Below are 19,537 nucleotides of genomic sequence, written 5' to 3' on the forward strand. Positions count from 1 at the left end.
ACCTACCGATGCAGTACTTCAACCTTGGACCAACCTACATCACATGCTTCCTCAACATTACTCCAGCACATTTCCTGATAACTGTAGGGTTGGGTAGGCTAGGACTGAGAGGAGGAGAACCTTCTTTATGTGGAGGGTATCAAATTGTTGGAATTTTCTATTGCAGGGAAATGAGACAATCATTGAGTGTATTCAAATGAGGTTGATGAATTTCTGAATGTTAAATGAATCCAGGATGTGGCATGGATTAGAAAATGGTGACTGAAGTATATTAGCCAGGGTGCTTTTGAATAGTGGAGCACGCTTGAGGGGTCAAATAACTTACCCCACTTCAATTTCTATTATTCTGTGTATCATATAAATTGTCCACCTTCCATCTTTTGAAACAACCCCTTTCTCTTTTACTTAGCTTTCTTCAAAGACCACAAATACATTTACCTCCTTTCTTTTCAGAGTTACATAGTCTAGTAGACCCTAACCATCTGAAAATGAACTACAAGACATATGGCATAGAAGCAGAATTAGGCCAAATCCAGTGAATACCCCCTCAGGTCTGTTCCACCATCCGATATTGACTGATTTATTATCTCTCTCAACCCCACTCTCCCATCTTCTCCCTGTAATTTCTGACACCCTTACTAATCAAGAACCTATCAAACTCCACTTTAAATATACCCAATGACGTCCACAGATTCACCACCCTCTGGCTGAAGAAATTATTCCTCATCCGTTTTAATCTGTTGCATTCTAAGTCCTCCCCCCACCCCCGGTCATAGACCCTCCCCCCTACAGGAAACATCCTCCCCACATCCACCATCCAGGACTTTCAATATTCCACATGTCTGAATGAGATCCCCCTCATTTTTCTAAACTCCAGCAAATATAAGCCCAGAGCCATCAAATGCTCCTTGTATGTTAACCCTTTCATTACTGCAATCATTCTTGTGAACATCCTCTGGACCCTCTCCAATGTCAGCACATCTTTTTAGAAAAGGATCCAAAACTGCTCTCAATATTCCATATGCAATCTGACCAATGCCTTATAAAGCCTTAGCATTACATCTTTGCTTTTATATTCTAGTGACTGTAGTGGAGTTCATTGTCTCATTTAATCTTTCTCAACCTCCCCAGTACCTAAGCATTGTTATCTTGCATCTTTCTCCCTTCTTCTGTGTTCTCAAGTGTCTGGAGACCACAGTTTACACATGGAGAAGTCATAAGACTTCTTCTAGCCTCCCTTCAAATCTGCCTGTTAGGTCCAATATGACAAAATAGTTTCATGTTTGCGAATTGACAGATTGTACCGCATGCTAAATGTCAGAGCGAGGCAATAAAGCACTTTGACAATGACAAATCAGGAGGCTGGGACTTAGTTCCAACTCTCCACATCAGCAACTGTGAAACTACTCCCATCATGTAACCTGGTGCTCACATGTGACCTAGAGCTCCTCTAGTCACATTTAATCACTGCAGTTGTATTATTGAGAGACTGTAATAATAGTAACAGTAAATCAATTTCTGGAAAACTACATGTGCTGAAGGGCCATTTAGTCAAGAAGCTAAATTGTGACTACTGGGCAAAGAATTCTCATTTTTACAGTTGTGTCTGAAAATCCAAGACAAAAATTCGAGCTGTAAGATAAATAACTTCTGAAATTTTTAGCTTTTCCTTTTCCACTACAGAAGTGAATGTTGACTCTTGAGCTTACCATCTATCACCTCTCTCTCATTCAATGGCCTCCCCTCTCCGGGAACAAGAATGACCAGTGGTATTGCGGGATTTAAAGGTTTTGCTTGTAACAGCTGCTTGATTTGAAGCATAGCAGAGAGCCAGTGGACTTCCTCTTCATCCTGGTCTGAGCCTTCCACACGTGCTGGGAGCAAGAGTATCAGGGCCCTTGTCCCCAGAAGTTCTTTGCGCTGTTCCACTGCATCGATGTCTGTGTCACTCAGTGGGCCTCTGGTCATCTGTTGAGAGAGATACATACCACTAATTATGAAATGTTCTGTTTGCAGCAGCAATTTCCTACTCCTCTACTCTTACCATAACCACCTTTTGATGACGCCGACTGAATTTGTGTCTGCAACACAAGCAGGCAGTGAACGGCAGGTCCTTACCACTTGTCATACAAGGCACCTTTCCTTATGTTCCCATAGTTCTTTGCCATTCACTTTAGATCTATTCCCTCTGTTTATCAACCTTTCACTTTATTCTATTGAAAGCTATGTTATCTTTTCTTCGCCTCTTCTATTCAAAGGAGGGCAACCTCATTTAAAGTTATCACAATTATGTAAAGTTAATCCCTTGTCTCAAAAGCATTCATATACTTCCTCGTTTTACTGAATGTATAGATTAGGTACAGTATTCTGCATAGGACCAAACTAACATATTAAATGTTGAGCTCAACTCTATAGCTCTGCCATTCAATTATTAAAAATTTTAAGGCTTACTATAAATCTCAAGTACTTATTAACTACTGTTAAACTGCCCTGTTATCTCAAAGATTCGTCAATAAGCACCCTTGATTAGACCATTGGCAATTATTCCCCCAAAGTTTCCCCCAACCCTGTACCCGGCTGGAAGTCTGAGAAGAGCTCATTTATCATTTATGCTGGGAAAGCACTAGTTCCTTATCTTTTCATTCTTGACATTATTCTCATGAACTCCTCTGAACTCTCCAATGTCACCACATGCTTTCTTAGATGTGGGGCCCACTGCGTGATATACACCATAAACCACATAGTGCTTCCTCTTTATTCTGTGTGAAAATATCTTCCCTCTGATACATTGCTCCTTGAATTTCATCTGTTTATAACTGCCAATTCCCACAAGTTCTTGGATGTCCACTTGATATTAAAATCAGAAATTAATATCTGCTGTTTGGATTCCTTTAAAAGGGCAATAGAGTGTTCTACGTGGTAACAAAGCTCTTCCAACAAAATGCATTGGTGAGCTATATATACTTAAACTGTATATGTGGAAACATTTAGAGATTTGGCTGTCCTAATACCCAAACTACAGAAGGTTCACATGCAGGAACGGCATGCAACCAGCAAGTTAATTGCTGTGATGTCATTATAAAAAGGTTAGAATACCAGGGTCCAGTGTTGCAGTACGTTGAAGGGACCACGTACACAGCATTTCGTACAGTTTCAGTCTACCAAGCCAAGCAAAGATATACTTGTGTTAGAGTGGTGACTTCAAGGGAGTTGTCATATCCAGGAACAGTGCAGGTTGGGCTGATAAGTTTCTGGCATTTAGAAGAGTAAGAGGGAATCTAACTGAAGTAAAGACAATCTAGAGAGGAACTAACAGCACTGATGACCATCTCATCTGCCTGAACAAGTAGACATCATCTCAAAAGAAGAGTGCAGTTACTTGGAACTAAAATGAAGCAGCAATTTCTTCACTGTAAGAAAGCATTTTGAATCATTTATTCCAGAGGGCTGTAGATATTCTAAGTATTGTCACAACTGAGAACAGCAAGACTTCTAGAAACCAAATGAATCACAGCATTCAGAGAAAGGGTGAGAAGGAGTTGATAAATTTCAATTTTGATCTTAACGAAAGGGTGCAGTAAGCTTGAAAAATCAATGGGCTTTGGTATGGGTTATATGAGTTTGGTATGTCACCAAAGACTCTAGCAAATTTCTACAGACGTATCATAGAGAGCATTCTAGCATTCTAACCCATTGCATCATTGTCTGGTGGAGGGCAGGGGCAGAGCTCAGATTAGAAAAAGCTGCAGAGGGTTGCAAACTCAGCCAGCTCCTCCACAGGCACTGGCCCCCCCCCACCAGAGAACATCATCAAAAAGGTGGCATCCATCATTAAGGAGCCCCATCACCCAGGACATGCCCTCTTCTCATTGGTCCCATCAGGACGGAGGTACAGGTAGGAGCCTGAAGACACACACTCATTGCTTTAGCAACAGCTTCTTTTCTGCCATCAGATTTTGAAAGGATAATGAACCAGCCCATGAACACTAACTCACCATGTTTACTCTCTTTTTGCATCACTTATCAAATTACATAGATGTTTCTTATTATAGTTTATAGTATTTTTATGTACTGCTGCCTTAAAACAACAAATTTCACGGCATATGTCTGTGATATTAAACCCGATTCTTGCTTCTACTCTTGTACCTCGCAAGTGTGCATCTGGGGCCCTTACCTTGACACAGATGTACACAAGCTCACTGATTCCTTCATTTCTGCTAACAGCTTTGCATTGGTATGTCTGAATCACATTGTCTGCATCACTGCCGAGATCCTCCACGCATTCATTTCCTCGGAATTTGGCCTTCAGCCAATCAATCAAAATTCTGAAGGGTATTTAACCAGAAATAATTTCATAAAGAGTTAGCAACATTAACATTTAACATCTTTAAAAATGATAAATAAACTGTGACATGCTAAAACAATGCTCTTGGTTTTCTGTCAATTCTTTAATCCCAATTTGTTTTGAAGTATTAACACACACAATATTCTGCACTGATTGCTATAACAATGAGCCTTTGATTCAACTTCAGCAGCACTTTAAATTTTAAATCACGAGCTTATAACATGCTAGCATACTAATACTGCCTAACTGCTGAGTCAAACAAAATAAAGAAATCTTATTTAATTTTTATATATTTCTTATTGTATTTTATAGTATTTTTAATGTTTTTTACTATTTTGCTGCTGCAAAACAACAAATTTAACGACACTCAGTGGCCACTTGAGAAAGTGCATCTGCTTATTAATGTAAACACCTAATCAGCCAACCATGTGGCAGGAACCCAATGCATAAAAGCACATAGACATGGTTAAGAGCTTCAGTTGTTTCTCACACCAAACATCAGAATGGGGAAAGAAATGTGATCTAGTGACTTTGACCACAGAATGATTGTTGGTGCCAGCTGGGGTGGTTGAGTTTCTCCGGAACTGCTGATCTCCTGGGGTTTTCATATACAAAAGTCTCTAGAGTTTACAGAGAATGGTGTGAAAAAACAAAAAAAAAATTCCAGTGAGCAGCAATTCTGTGGGAAAAACAACTTGTTAATGAGAGAGGACAGAGGAGAAAGTCCAGCCTGGTTCAAGCTGACAAGAAGGCGACAGTAACTCAAATAAGCAATCATTACAATAGTGCTGTGCAGAACAGCATTCTAAACACACATGTTGAACCTTGAAGTAGATGGGCTACAACAGAAGACCATGGACATACAGTAACTGGCCACTTTATTAGGTACAGGAGGTACCTAATAAAATGGCCACTGAGTGTATGGCAATGATATTTCACCTGATTCTGATTTGGAGTGAAGAGAAAGTGATCAGCTGGTATCACACTTGCCAAACATTCCACTCAGTAATAGTATTTAAACTAAGTGAATGGATAATGTTTCACTGGTGAATATCACTCACTACTCATTTTCATATATTAAAAATTTTTACAGTAGGAATGTTCCTGCAGCGTCTCATTTGCTTAAAACAGTATATTATTGCCAAACAGCAAGTCAAGTCCAGTCACTTTTATTGTCATTTTGACCATAACTGCTACGTACAGTACACAGTAAAAACGAGACATTTTTCAGGACCATGGTGTTACATGACACAGTACAAAAACTAGACAGAGCACAACCAAGGACAGCTATGAGACTGTCAGGATGGAGGACTATTCTGTTCATCACCAAACTGACTATTCCCAAATGTGGCCTTGAGGTAGATCACAGATTCACCTTCCCAGTTGAGGACCGGTGTCCGAGTGGTCTGTCTGGCTGCCGGTTAAAAGCTGAATGGGGTATAGCCACATTTTCCCAACAGGATGAGCAGCTGGAGTGAGCAAGAAACTGGATGCAGACAAAATATATTATTAAACAAATCACTGTACGAGTTTATACATTTCTTCTAACCTGTTGGTCTCACCAGGTCCATATTCTTCATCATTTGGCAAAAGTAGTACCACCTTCCAGAAGATTCTTTTCTGACGAATTGGGAAGCTTTCGGCAACCAACGTGAACAAATCCAGAGGACTCCAGGCAGCCTGACTACAAGATAATTTTCAGATTTAAGATGACCTCGATTCTTCTTTTTGACCCTACCCAACAAAGATTCTTCCTCCCATTAAAAGTTCTCAGTGCAAATGCAAGTGCAAAATGCACGTAATACAAGGCAGAATGCAGCAGCATTAATAATAAGTGGCTCAAAAATAATGTCTTCCATGCTGTGAATCCTAATGTCCTCACCTAATCAACTTAAAGCTCCCAAACTGCATCTAAGCTTTACCAGCACACATTACCCAAGAAGTTGTTAAAACAAATATGCTAAAACCAGCCACTTGCAACATAGTGAACAACATTGGAAGGTGGAGAGGGGTGCAGAGAATGCAAGATGATCCAAAACATCATCTCCTGGTAGCTAACATTAACAAAAAAGGAGTCAGCTCGCTGTCAGCAATAAACATTGGTGTACTTCACATCTCAGTGCAGACATGAAACAAATACGAGGACCAGCAGGGCTATCTTCAGAATCCTGTCAACAGAAAAACCCTCACAGCTAATACAAAACAATATGGATTACACAGCTAACCAGCCAAGATCTTCTCTCACCCTGCTTCCTTCGAGGACTTGACTCCATTCTCCCACTTTCTCAGTCCCTTGTGTATCTGTTACAATGAGACCATTTCCCACATCAGTGCTTCCAACATATTTTCCTCAATTATAGTTTCCCTTCCAACTGTATTGACAGGATCCTCAAAGACATCAGCTCCAATTGCCCATGCTCAGCCCATATCCCTCTAAACCTTTCCTATCCATGTATTTGTCCCCTGTAATTGTGCCTTCCTCTGATCATGTCTGGCAGCTTGTTCTACACACCCACTACACTTCGTGAAAACATTGCCCCTCACGGCTCCTCTAAATTTTTCCCTCTCACTTTAACGTATGCGCTCCAAGTTTTAAACTCTTCTAAAGACAGTGAACGTGCACATTATCTGTGTTCCTCATGATTTTATATACCTCTTTCAGATTACCCCTCAGTCTCTACACTTCAATCCCACTCTATCTAGTCTCTCCTTGCAATACAAACCTTCCAGACCTGGTAACATCCTGTGAACCTTTTCCACACCATTTTCAGTTAAGGACATCCTTCCCATAGTACACCAACCAAAATTGCACAGAATTCTCCAAGTGTGGTCTCAACAATGTCTTATACAATTGAAAGATGATGTCCCAACTCCTGTAGTCAATTCCCTGACTGATGAAAGCAAGCATGAAAAACAACTTCACCACACTGTCATCCTGAGTCACCACTTTCAGTGAACTATGCGCTTATAACCTTTTAAGGTCTCTACATTTCACAATACGCAATGATGACAATACATATACTTTGCTGACAATGCATTTTGGGACACCTTCAGATTATGAAAGAAACATACAATGGAAAGACTTCTTAAAATTAATTCTTTTACCCGAGGAGCTGTTGATAGAAATTCTGAACTCTAATTTGATGAGCAATCTCCTTCCTCCTCTGAAGCAACCTGCAACAGAAGAGAAAGAAAACGTTTTTTCATAGGTCAGGTTTGTCTTTTCTCATCACATCGTAACATGATCCATTCTGCATCAGGGCCATAGGTAACCATAAACACTACACGATTAGTCTTCCACAGCAAATAATCAGATGGTCAGAAACATTTAATATTTGCAGCTCTTTGACCTACACCAATCTACAAAGAAGTAGGTTACAAGTGTCCACCAAAGATAAAGTTCCAGATTAAGTTCTCTGATCACACTCCTCCAGTGTAGTTCGCTCTTTGCTCCATATTCCAGCATCCATAGACTCTTGCAAGTTGGTAACTTGGTTATGCATGTCTTTGCATTTTTAAGTACGTATAAACAGAAAAATGAAGGTTGCAGGAACAAGGTGGAGAAACATGAATGATAGGACTGCTCCAATTCAGAACTGGCTTGTCTACAGAAGATAAGGGTGGTGCTCCATAGGTCTTATTCTGGTTCGAGGTCCATAACTAGTAGAGTTCCACAGGGGTCCATATTGAAGTGTGTGAGTGGGGTGTGTGTGCACGCTAATGAAAATGTGGATGGGTGGGTTATTAAGTTTACAGATGACATGAAGATCAGTGATGTTGTGGATAGTGTGAAAGGTTGCCAAATGATACAGAGAGGTATAGAATGCTTGCAGATTATGGGTGGAAAATGACAGGTGGCGTTTAATGTAAAACACAAGAGATTCAGCAGATGCTGTAAATACAGAGTAACACACACAAAATGCTGGAGGAACTTAGCAGGTCAGATAGCATTGATGGAAAGGAATAGATTCACTATTTCGAATGTCAATGAAGGGCCTTGGCCCGAAACATTGACTCTTTATTCCTTTCCATAAATGCTGTCTGAGCTGCTGAGTTTCTCCTGCATTTGCTGTGTGTCTTACAGGTGGAGGTTAATCTAACCAACTGTAAGTGTAATAATTTGAGAGATTAAATGTAAATGAAAAGCACACAGTTAATGGCAGTTTCCTCCACAGCACTGATGTAGAGGTAAGGCTCCCTGAAAGTGGTGCAGGCCTAACGACCTGCTTCTGTGCTAGAATACATGATACTATATCAGGTAGCATGATTACCGTGTACAGGAAATGCTGAGGCTGTCTTCTGGTGGTAGCTCTGGGCTCCTCTTCTGGGGACTCAGTTTGCAGCCAATGCCTACACTTCCTGGAGCTGCTGGGAACATCCACATTTGTTTTCTCAAGCGTTTCCGAGCCTCTGCTGTAGCTCTCCATCTAGAAGAACATTTGGAAATTAAGTAGAAATTTAAAGATACACAACAGTCAAGCTGTACTGCCTAACCCCTTGCCCACCAACATAATGTCTTCTCTTCTTCCATCAATTTCCGCTTACAAAATTTAAGACTAATTACAAAATGGGACCATTCCTCACTCAATCAAGCGTGCACACACATTGTTGGCAGTCTGAGTTTTTTTTTAATCAAAAGTTGCATCAAGTGGCCTATGTGCTGTTTTTCATAGAAATTCTAAATAGACTAATTGCTGGCTAAAGCACTGGTTGAACGGACAGAGTCAGATCCACTTTCAATTTACAGCACAAGCAATTCAATTCAAAGTTCTTATGCCAAATAAGAGCCAATAGCTAACTGTATCCTTAATCTGGACCAATTTTTGAAGACTTTTACCACCCTCTATAATTCCAGCTAAATCCCTGCTCTACCCTTTTTGCACAGAACTCCACCATGAATCTTTCCAATCCCATGTCTCTGACAAACTTGAACCTGCCGCATCCTCTGTGACTCTGCCCTTGTTCTCCTTGCACAAGTGAACACTAAACCTTCAGTACCCAATTCTGATCACTCATTGCCGCCAAAGGATTTCCCATAATGCCTTTCTAGTTTATTCCCATACCATTAACATGGGGTGCCTCAAATGCATACCTTGGCCCAATTGTCAACTTTCACCTGTACAATGCCTCCTTGCAACATGCTCCAAACATGATAGGTTCTGCATGACCACTGACAACATCTAACTCCATGTCCTCAATTGCCTTTCAATCTACCTGTCTCATTGTATGTTCTACCAAAGGTCTACTCTGCTTCTAATTCCCAAGTTCTAACTTGTTAAGCCACAAAGAAAAGTAAATACTGGATCCAAATGTTATGATTTGATATATACTGTGGTGAATACAGATTCAATTGTTGCTTTACTGTGGTGAATACAGATTCAATTGTTGCTTTCAACAGTCGTAGAACTGTACGGCACGGAAACAGGCCTTTTGGCCCATTGAGTCATTTGGTCAGACCCTACATTGTAGGCTTGTCCAGAAAATTAAGACACATGGGATCCATGGTGACTTGAGCATTTAGATTCAGAATTGTCTTGTTAACAGAAGACAAAGGGTAGAGGCAAAGCTTTGACCAGCCCTGGAATCGAACACTATTCCCTTACCACCAAAGCAGTTCCTCTCCCAAGGCAGAACCAGACCCTCCAGAACAGTTGCTTCCAATCTGATCCTAGGCTGAGCCTAGCATTTAACACCACCCAAACATAATGTCACTTTCTCTGCCCTTACTACAGATCTTCTGCTCCTGAAAGCCACTCTCACTCTTCTACTACATGGGTATGCTACCTTCAGTGATCAGAACAGATGGAGTGTGAATGCGATTAAAAACTCCACACATTCTGATTTCGTACCTTTCCGCTGGAGTGGAGTTCCATTCTGACATATGGAAATTAGTTTGTGTGGTCATGCACTTTGATAGAAGGAATAAAGGTGTAGACTATTTTCTAAGAAGGGAGAAAATTCATAAATCAGAGGTGCAAAAGAACTAGGGAGCCCTCAGGAAGGATTCCATGAAGGTTAACTTACAGGTTGAGTTGGTAGTATGTTAAATACAACATTATCATTCATTTTGAGTGGACTAGAATATAAAGGCAAATATATAAAGCTAAGGCTTTATAAAGGTATTGGTCAGCCCATATGGAGTATTATGAGCAGCTTTGAGGCACTTTCTAAGTGCAGACATTGGATCCACAGGAGGTCCACAAAAATAATCCCAGGAATGAAAGGGTTAATGTATGAGAAGCGTTTGATGGCTCTGGGTCTGTGCTTGCTGGAGTTTAGAAAAATGAAGAGGGATCTCATTGAAACCTATCGAATATTGAAAGGCTTAGATAGAGTGGATGTGGAGAGGTTTCCTATAGTGAGGGAACACAGGACCAAAGGACCTCAGAATAGGACATCCCTTCAGAAGGAAGAATTTCTTCAACCAGAGGATAGTGAGCCTGTGGAATTCACTGCCAAAGACTGTGAAGGCAAAGTCGTTGGATATATTTAATAAAGAGGTTGATAATAAGGATGTTAAAGAGTATGGCAAGAAGGCAGGAAAATGGGATTGTGAGGGATAATACATTAGCCATGATGGAATGGTAGAGCAGACTCGACAGGCCAAATGACCTAATTCTGCTCCATGTCCTATCGTAGGATTTGAAACATGAGCACATTTCCTAGCATCTGAAAGCTTCACTGCACTGTCCTGGACGTCAGAACTCGATGCATGACATTTCTCTTACACTTACTTCTTCAAGTACTTGCAGAAACAATGAACTTGCTGGAGCGTCTCCTTCACAGCCTGGAAAATCTCACTCTCCAGTGTTTCTTCAATGAGGCAGTTACAGAGCGCTGTGGAACAGCGGTCGATACGGGCTCTCTTGTCTTCTTCTACTGCAAAGCTGCAGAAGTTAAGGGGAGAGGCTTAGGACCATTTGAAACTTCTTGGTAAGTAAAAGGCTACAGTTCCAATACACAATGCAATTTAGATCAATAAATAATTTACTCATTTACAACTACAATACACATGGTTCTACTAATTTGCTAATTCTGTGATCCTCACTTTCCACCCAGCTGATCACAAACACTGGATCATAGTCATAGAAATTCCACACTTCCCTAGTGTCTCCAAAAGGCTACTATGTTAATAATCACCTTAGCTCTCGAGTGGCATATTTTCTAGCAGCATGTTCCACAAATTGATCTGTAAGCTCATCACATAGTGCTCGACTATAGCTGCTCTTCCACATCTCCCATTCCTGCTTCAGTCTGCAAAACACATAAAACATGAAACACAGATAAACATTTCACAGGTATCAGTTTTTTTCCCCATCCACAACACGTTCACGTCAGAGATACCAATGACTGCCACCCTCATACCGGCTGGTAGTGATACACTTACAGAGCACCTTCCAGGTGATAAATACCTCAAAATAACTTGAACTTTATGAAAAATTTTTGACAAATTTTTGGCACAAATAACACAAGGAGATAATAGAAACGTCTTATAAAGCATCTTTAATCAGAGATGGCAGGGTTTAAGGAATGAATGTAAGATGGTCATGCAGCAAAATTTAATGAAAACTGATTGTGAAGATGTCACTACCCACCTGGCCTGTTCAATTCTCTGCTTTTCATCTTCAATCCTCTGTCTTTCAGCCTGAACTTCTTCAGATGAGGTTTCTTTCAATATCTCCGTGGTAACTTCGGCAATTAATTCCTCAGTGGACACATTGGATATGCTAGAAAGAGAAATGATTTCACTTTCAGTAAGCTGAGTGATGCTGGACCAGTGGGGAAAATGGGCTGAAAAATGGCAGATGGAATTTAAGTGAGAGCTGTTGCACTTTAGGAGGACAAATCAGGGTACACCTTACACAGTGAGCAACAGGGCACTGAAGAATTCAGTAGAACAGAGGGATCTGGGAATAGAGATCTCAATTCCTTGAAAGTGGCGACATAGGTAGATAGGATCATAAAGAGAGCGTTTGGCACATTGACCTTCAAACTGAAAGAATGGAGTACAGGAATTGGGATGTTATGTTGAAGTTGTACAAGACGTTGGTGAGGCCTAACTAGGAGTATTGTGTGCAGTTCTGATCACCTACCGAAAGCAATCAATAAGATTAAAAGAATATAGAAAATAAATTACAATTATGTTCTCAGTACTAGAGGACCTAACTTACAGGGAAAGGTTGAATAGGTTAGGACTTTATTCCTTGGAGCATAGGACAATGAGAGGAGAGGTATACAAAATTGAGGAGTATAGATAAGGCAAATGCAAGCAGGCCTTTTCCACTGTGGTTGAGTGAGGCTAGAACTAGAGATCATGGGTTAAGGCTGAAAGATTAATGTTTAAAGGGAACGTGAGGGGGAACTTCTTCAATGAGGAAGGCAGTGAGAGTGTGGAATAAGATGCCAGCCGAGGTAGTGTACGTGCGTTCGAAGGCAACATTTGAGAGCAGCTTGGATGAGAGGGGAGGGGTTTGTAGGGGAATGGACCACGTGTGGGTTGATGGAATTTGGCATAACATCAGTTCGGCACAGACTAGATGGTTTCAAAGGTACATTTAATGTCAGAGAAATGTATACAATATACATCCTGAAATGCTTTTTCTTCGCAAACATCCATGAAAACAGAGAAAAGAATGAATAAGAGTCAAATGTTAGAATGCCAAGTTCTGCTCCCAACTCCCCCCTCCCATGTGTAAGCGAAGCAAGCAACAATACCCTCCTCCCCCACCAGAAAATAAAGTGCATCGGCACCTGCCACCAAGCGTGAGCAAAGCAACAGTAAAGACACAGACTTGCAGTTACCCTAAAGACTACATTGTTCACCCGGCATTCGACATATCACAGGTTCTCTCTCTCTCTCTAATAAGGGAGAAAGAGATATCTCCATTTTCACTGTGAGCAGAGAGACACAACAAGCAACTCACTGGTTTACAATGTTAAAAGTCTGCCATGTTGCTTTTTTCGAGCTCTGTGCCCAAAGATCACAAATCTCAGGGCACACAGCCACAGGTATTCTAACTTCCCCGACGACACACGGCTGAAGAGCCTGTTTTTGTGCTGTAGTGCTCTAAGACTCAACTGTAGAAGCTGATCTTGTCACAATAATGGTTTATTTTCTTACTCAAAGGGAATTAATGCTGGGGATGAGAACACTTCCTGCATCCCCACCTGTGGCAGAAGGTGGGCATCAGATAAGATACAATACAGATTAAAGTTTACTCGAACAAACACTACCCTAGGAGGGCAAGGACCCCACACCCTCATCAATTTTACATCTCTCCCACACCTGGTGGGCCTCTCCAAACTGATCTTCTCTCCACAGATTGCTATCCGGCTACTAAAGTTCACTTTTCTTACACATTTTAATTTAAAGCACTACACACTGCTAATCAAAAGTTTTATATCACCAAGCTGATCAATGTGGAATATTCACTGAATTCCATCTGCAGAACTAAGATGCTGCTTGACTTCATGAAGACATTTCAGGCATTGTCTGCTTCATAGCCATGTCCCCTGCTGTTAACGCCAAGAGCCAACGTTGACCTAAAACTTTACAGGCTCTACATGCAGGCTGACTATCCTGTGGCAAATGACTAACATGCCTAAAATCTTAAGATTTTTCCGCCATCTAAAGGGCATGTCAGGATTCTGAAAGAACACTGTCCACTTGCCTGGATGAGTGCAACTCAGAAGCTTACCAACCTGCAGGAGAAAATTAGCCCACGAGTGGCATCCCATCCATTTTCTCTCCACCACTGTCATACTGTGGTTGCAGAGAATGCCACCTCAAAACAACACTCTGACAGCACCTACTAAACCTGCACTCTCTATTACCAAACACACACAAATTGCTGGGGGAGCTCGGCAGGGTAGGCTGCATCAATGGAGGGAAATGAACATTTGATGCTTTGGGCCAAGATCCTTATCAGGCCATGGAAAGGAAGAGGGCAAAAGCCAGAATGAAAAGGTGGGGGATGGGGAGGAGTACACACTGGCAGGTAATAGGCAAGCCCAGGTGAGGGAAAGGTAGAAATTCATATCCTGACAAAAGGGTATCGGCTGAAATATCGCCTGTTCGCTTCTCTCCATAGCTGCTGAGTTCCTCCTGAATTTTGTGTGTGTTGCATCCACAGAATCTCTGGTACCTCCATTACCAAAGACGATGACAGCTATAGGCACACGGCAAAATCCCCAGCTGCAGGATACCACCCTGAGTTGTTGCATCTTGCTTGTCACCAGAACTCTTTTATCACAACTATGTGCCAAATCACCAGTATGATTACAATGGCTCATGGCACCATCGCTTGCTTGAGAACAGACAATAAATAAGTGATATAACAGCCTCAAATATGAGGACGTTCTTTTAGAACAGAGATGAGGAAGAAATTCTTTAGCCAGAGGGTGGTGAATCTGTGGTATTCATCGTCACAAATGGCTGTGGAAGCCAAGTCATTGGGTAAATTTAAATTACAGTTGGACAGATTCTTGATTAGTCAGGGTGTCAACGGTTACAGGGAGAAGGCAGAAGAATGGGATTGAGGGGGATAATAAATCAACTATGATAGAATGGCAGAGCAGACCCGATGGGCTGAAGGGCCTCATTCTTTATGTATATTGAAGGCAGAGGATGATAGATCCTTGACTGGTCAGGGCATGAAGGGACACAGGGAGAAGGCAGGAAATTGGGGCTAAGTAGAAAATTGGATCAGCCATGACGAAATGGCAGAGCAGACTCAATGGGCCAAATGGTCTTGTTCTGCTCATGTCTTACAAATCAATAAATGCCACACAGCATTTTATATCAATCCTAATATCTTATTCTAAAGTAAAATACATCAAGCAAATTGCATGTCTGAAGTAGTTTACTACTCCACATCCCTACCCCGAGTCAGAAGCAGTCACGTACCTGATGGCTTCAGCAGCATAAGTTGCTCCTGCTTTTGCCACTTCTTTACACTCCACATGAAGGACATCCTTCACCATATCTTTCACCACATCTTTCACAACATCAACTATCATCTGAAAACAATGGGAAAATGTTGCAACAGGGGTCACCAACTGCAATCTAAACATTCAGAAGACATCAACTGTGTACGCCCTCATAACAGTACCAAGTACAAATTCATCAGCGGCTTAAGGATGTTATCTTTGGTGGAAACCCACTGTTTACCAAAAGTCAGAACTTTACTGTACATTCCAACTGAAAAGGTGAGGCACCCAAAAAAGGTAAGGAACAAATTGCGAACAATTAATTCACTATTTTGCATTCATTCACAGGTTCTAGGTACAAACATCTTAGTTATTAAAACTTGGTCACGAAAATGATGTCCAGGTTACAGGATGGAAAAAAAGCACCCAAAATCTGCTGGACATTAATGTAAGCTAGAAATGAAGTTATGAAATTAGGCAGGTCACTTAAGGAACAGCCAAAGTAAACATGGGAAATACTTTAATATGATGATTCTGGCTGTGACCATTCTGTACCTTCTCTGAATAGGCTGGCTGCGGCTTTGGTGGAGGTGCACTGAGTGCCTGAGGGGCCACAGGTAGCGAAGGTGTTGGAGAAGTGAGAATCTGAAGTAGTGAGGGTATTGGTGGCTGAGAAGGCTGTTCAACAGGGAGTATTTCTTGAGCTGGAGTTTGCTCGAGTAGCATTGCTGTAAGTAAATAGGATAAAACAGTAAACAGATGTGACAAAAAAAATTAAAATTGCTGTTTTATCAGCACAGTTAAGTGAACCACTTTTTAAAATCATGACAAATTTGCTTCCAAGTTTGAATCAGCTGGGAAAATGTCACTGCAATTCACTGCTGTGCTCTTACTTCATTATCAAATGACAGCACAACCTACTCTCATGTTCCGAGCTCCAGTCTTATCACCAACCGACAAGACAACCAGAAAATGCCCTGGAGTTCATTACATTGCTGACTTTCATTACAAGTCCATACAAAGATCATGATCCAAAAACACTGACATCTCTTTCCAGCGACATAATGTGAACTAAGTATTTTCATTATATTTTGTAACAGATTTTTAACTTCAAACTAGTTTGCTTTTGTAGTTTTGAGTGTTGTATGAGGGAGGTTTTAAGCTCCTTTCAAAATTTGACAGATGGATGGATGGGATTAGTTAGATTAGCAAGTTTCTGTGCTGTACAGTTCTATGTCCACAAAAGGCAATTCACGCTACAAGCACATTCATGGTATCATTCATGGGAAGAATTTAAGTTAATATATGCCATACTGGAACTTCCCGTTGTAACATTGAACTTTCCATATATTAGTACACTTTCGTCTGTATAGCATAGCAAAAGGACAGTACACAGACACATAGCCTTTCAATTGGAGCTAAGGAGATAGTATGTGGGCCTGTCAATGGATTTTCCCTCACGTAGCCAGTGTAACATTTAACTCTGCATCTAATTGTATCCTCTGGACTCGAGGACCTGAGTTATAAGGGAAAAGTTGAATAAGTGAGTATAACAGAATGAGGGAGATTTGATAGAGTTGTACAAAATTAGATGGGGTATATATAATCAAATGCAAGTAGGCTTTTCGCACTGAGGTTGGGTGACACTAGAACTAGAGGTTATGGGTTAAGGATGAAAGGAGAGATGTTTAAGGAGAATTTCACTTGTGGATTGTGAGAGTGTGGAGTGAGCTGCCAGTGCAAGTGGTGAACGCAGGTTTGTCTTCAATCTTTAAAAGAAGCTGGGATAAATACAGAGATGGGAGGGTATGGAGGGCTATGGTCCAGCTGCAGGTTGATGGGACTAGGCAAAATAATGGATTAGCACAGACTAGATGGGCAGAAGGGCCTATTTCTGCGCTATAGTGTTCTATAACTCTATCACTACTGCTCTGGATACCCACAAAGTTTTGATATCTTCATCTTGATGATGACTAAAATCTCATGCCAGAAGTGCTACCCAAGCCCTTATTTTATTGCCATTAAAATTCATCCACAGAAACAATTTACTCACTCATGAATGTTGTTTCAGGCTGAGGTTCAACCTTTACTTCTGCTTCATGATCATCTGAAGTCAGAACAAAATCAATGTGCGTTATTGAATGCTGCTTAAGTGCTGGTCCATCTCACAATAATTGTCAACACAGCAAGCAGTGAATTAGTTTAAACCACTTGTCTTCCACACCTGAACTGAGCTTGGACCATGTTCATAGAACACAGACCAATACAGCCCAGGAACAGGCCATTCAGCCCACAACGTTGTGCAGAACCATCTAAAAATCAAATCAATAACATCCAAAACACTAATCCCTCCTACCTACACAATATTCATATTCCCCCCACCCCAACCAATTCCTTACATCCATGTGCATGGTCACACATCTCTTAAAAACCTCTAATATATTTGCCTCTATCACCATACCAGGCAGTGCATTCTAGACATTCACCACTGAGTAAAAAAAACTTACCCCTCTCACCTTCAATGCATGCTCTCTGGTATCAGACATTTCAGCCCTGGGAAACAGATACTCTCTCTACTCTATCTATGCCTCTCATAATCTTGTAAACCTCTATCAGATTTCCCCTCAGCCTCTGGCACTCCAGAGAAAACAACCCAAGTTTAACCAGCCTGTCACGATAGCATATGTCCTCTAAACCAGGCAGCATCCTGGTGAACCTCTTCTGCACCCTCTCCAAGGCCTCCAACATCCCTCCGATAGTGGGGCAACCAGAAATGTATACAATACTCCAGATGTTGCCTAACCAGAGTTTTTTTTAAAAGTTGCAATATAACCGTTTGACATTTGAACTCAACGTCTCGATTAATAAAAGCAAGCCTTCTATAAGCCTTCTTAACCATCTATTGACCCGTGTAGCACTTTCAAGAAGCTATGAACTTGGATCCCAAGATCTCTCTGCTCAGCAACACTTAAGGATCTTACCCTTCACAGTGCACTATCATTTGCCCTACCAAGGTGCAACACCTCACTTTTATCCGAGTTAAATTCCATCTGCCATTTCTCTGCCCATATCTGCAAATGTATCCTTGGCTAGCCTTCTGCACTATCTACAACTCTACCAATCTTGGTATTATCCACAAACTTACTAACCCACCCCATCTACAATTTCATCCAGATCATTTATATACATCACAAACAGCAGAGATCCGAGCACAGATCCCTGTAAACACCACTAATTACAGAGCTCCAGCTCAAATAAATCTTTCAACCACTACCCTCTGTCTTCTATGCGCAAGCCAGTTCTGAATCCGAACAGCCAATTCACCACGGACCCCTTACTATCAAACTGTCAAACACCTTACTAAAATTCTACCCTCAATCTCTCTCGTCATTTGGTAAGACATGACCTGCCGGCTCTCCCAAACTAGGCCATGGGTTTCCAAATGCTCATATATCCTATCCCTAAGAATTTTCTCCAGCAATTTCTCTACAACTGATGTGAGATTCATTGGTCTGTTGTTCCTAGGATTTTCTCTTGTTTTATTTTCAATTTCATGAAATTAATACTTCCTGAATTTTGAAACAGACAATTGTATAAAGTAATTTTTTCCATTTCCATTTAAGTCTAAGCTAATATGGGCTTACAGCACAAAGATACCATGATGAAAGAGTGTGATGAGAGGTGGAAGGGGTGGAAATCCTAAGAAAAACAGAAGTGGTGGAAATGGAAGCGGAAAGGAAAAAAACCAACATTAAATGTAAATTCAAATCTTAATTATATTGCAATTCCATGTTCAAATGACCTTGCAATGTTCTTTACAGATCAAGATATTCACTTAGAAATTTGTACACCAGGAAATATGGAAACCAATACATGCAAGGTCATAAAAACAGCAACTCAATAATGGCAGGATATCCTGCTTTAGTGATGCTCTGGTCCTGAAAAACAGTTTTGGCCCAAAATGTTGACTCTCTACTTCCTTTCCCAAGATGCTGCCTGACCTGCTGAATTCCTCCAGTATTTTGTGTGTTACCCTGGATTTCCAGTATTGGCAAAATCTCTTGCATTTACTGATAATGACAGAGAGATAAGTATGAACAAGTAGTTGTTAAATTATTTTGTAAGGCATTTAAGCTCCTTGGGCTTACTCTGCATTATATGACTAAGTCGATCTTCACTTTAAATCGTCCACCAACTTTGGTTGGTATCATTTAATATCCTTGCCCAAGGAAAATCTATCATTCTCAGTCTCAAAACTTACAG

At 40.9% G+C, this 19,537-nt stretch overlaps 1 protein-coding gene across 2 annotated transcripts in view; it reads right to left on the bottom strand.

Annotated features, from left to right (window-relative positions):
- Positions 1-19,537, bottom strand: part of mcm3ap (minichromosome maintenance complex component 3 associated protein) — a 70,903-nt gene that overhangs the window by 15,362 nt on the left and 36,004 nt on the right. The window contains exons 12-22 of one of the 2 annotated variants that reach the window (XM_073046384.1): positions 17,328-17,381; positions 15,830-16,002; positions 15,252-15,364; positions 11,941-12,072; positions 11,486-11,599; positions 11,080-11,232; positions 8,617-8,772; positions 7,451-7,519; positions 5,895-6,029; positions 4,175-4,325; positions 1,710-1,968 (exon numbers count right to left, since the gene is read on the bottom strand). In XM_073046384.1, the coding sequence (XP_072902485.1) occupies positions 1,710-1,968; positions 4,175-4,325; positions 5,895-6,029; positions 7,451-7,519; positions 8,617-8,772; positions 11,080-11,232; positions 11,486-11,599; positions 11,941-12,072; positions 15,252-15,364; positions 15,830-16,002; positions 17,328-17,381 (1,509 nt within the window). The remainder of the gene's footprint in view (positions 1-1,709; positions 1,969-4,174; positions 4,326-5,894; positions 6,030-7,450; positions 7,520-8,616; positions 8,773-11,079; positions 11,233-11,485; positions 11,600-11,940; positions 12,073-15,251; positions 15,365-15,829; positions 16,003-17,327; positions 17,382-19,537) is intronic. The other variant, XM_073046385.1, reaches the window with a different exon arrangement.

This window comes from Hemitrygon akajei, chromosome 5 (assembly GCF_048418815.1).
Source record: "Hemitrygon akajei chromosome 5, sHemAka1.3, whole genome shotgun sequence".
Taxonomy (NCBI): Eukaryota; Metazoa; Chordata; class Chondrichthyes; order Myliobatiformes; family Dasyatidae; genus Hemitrygon; species Hemitrygon akajei.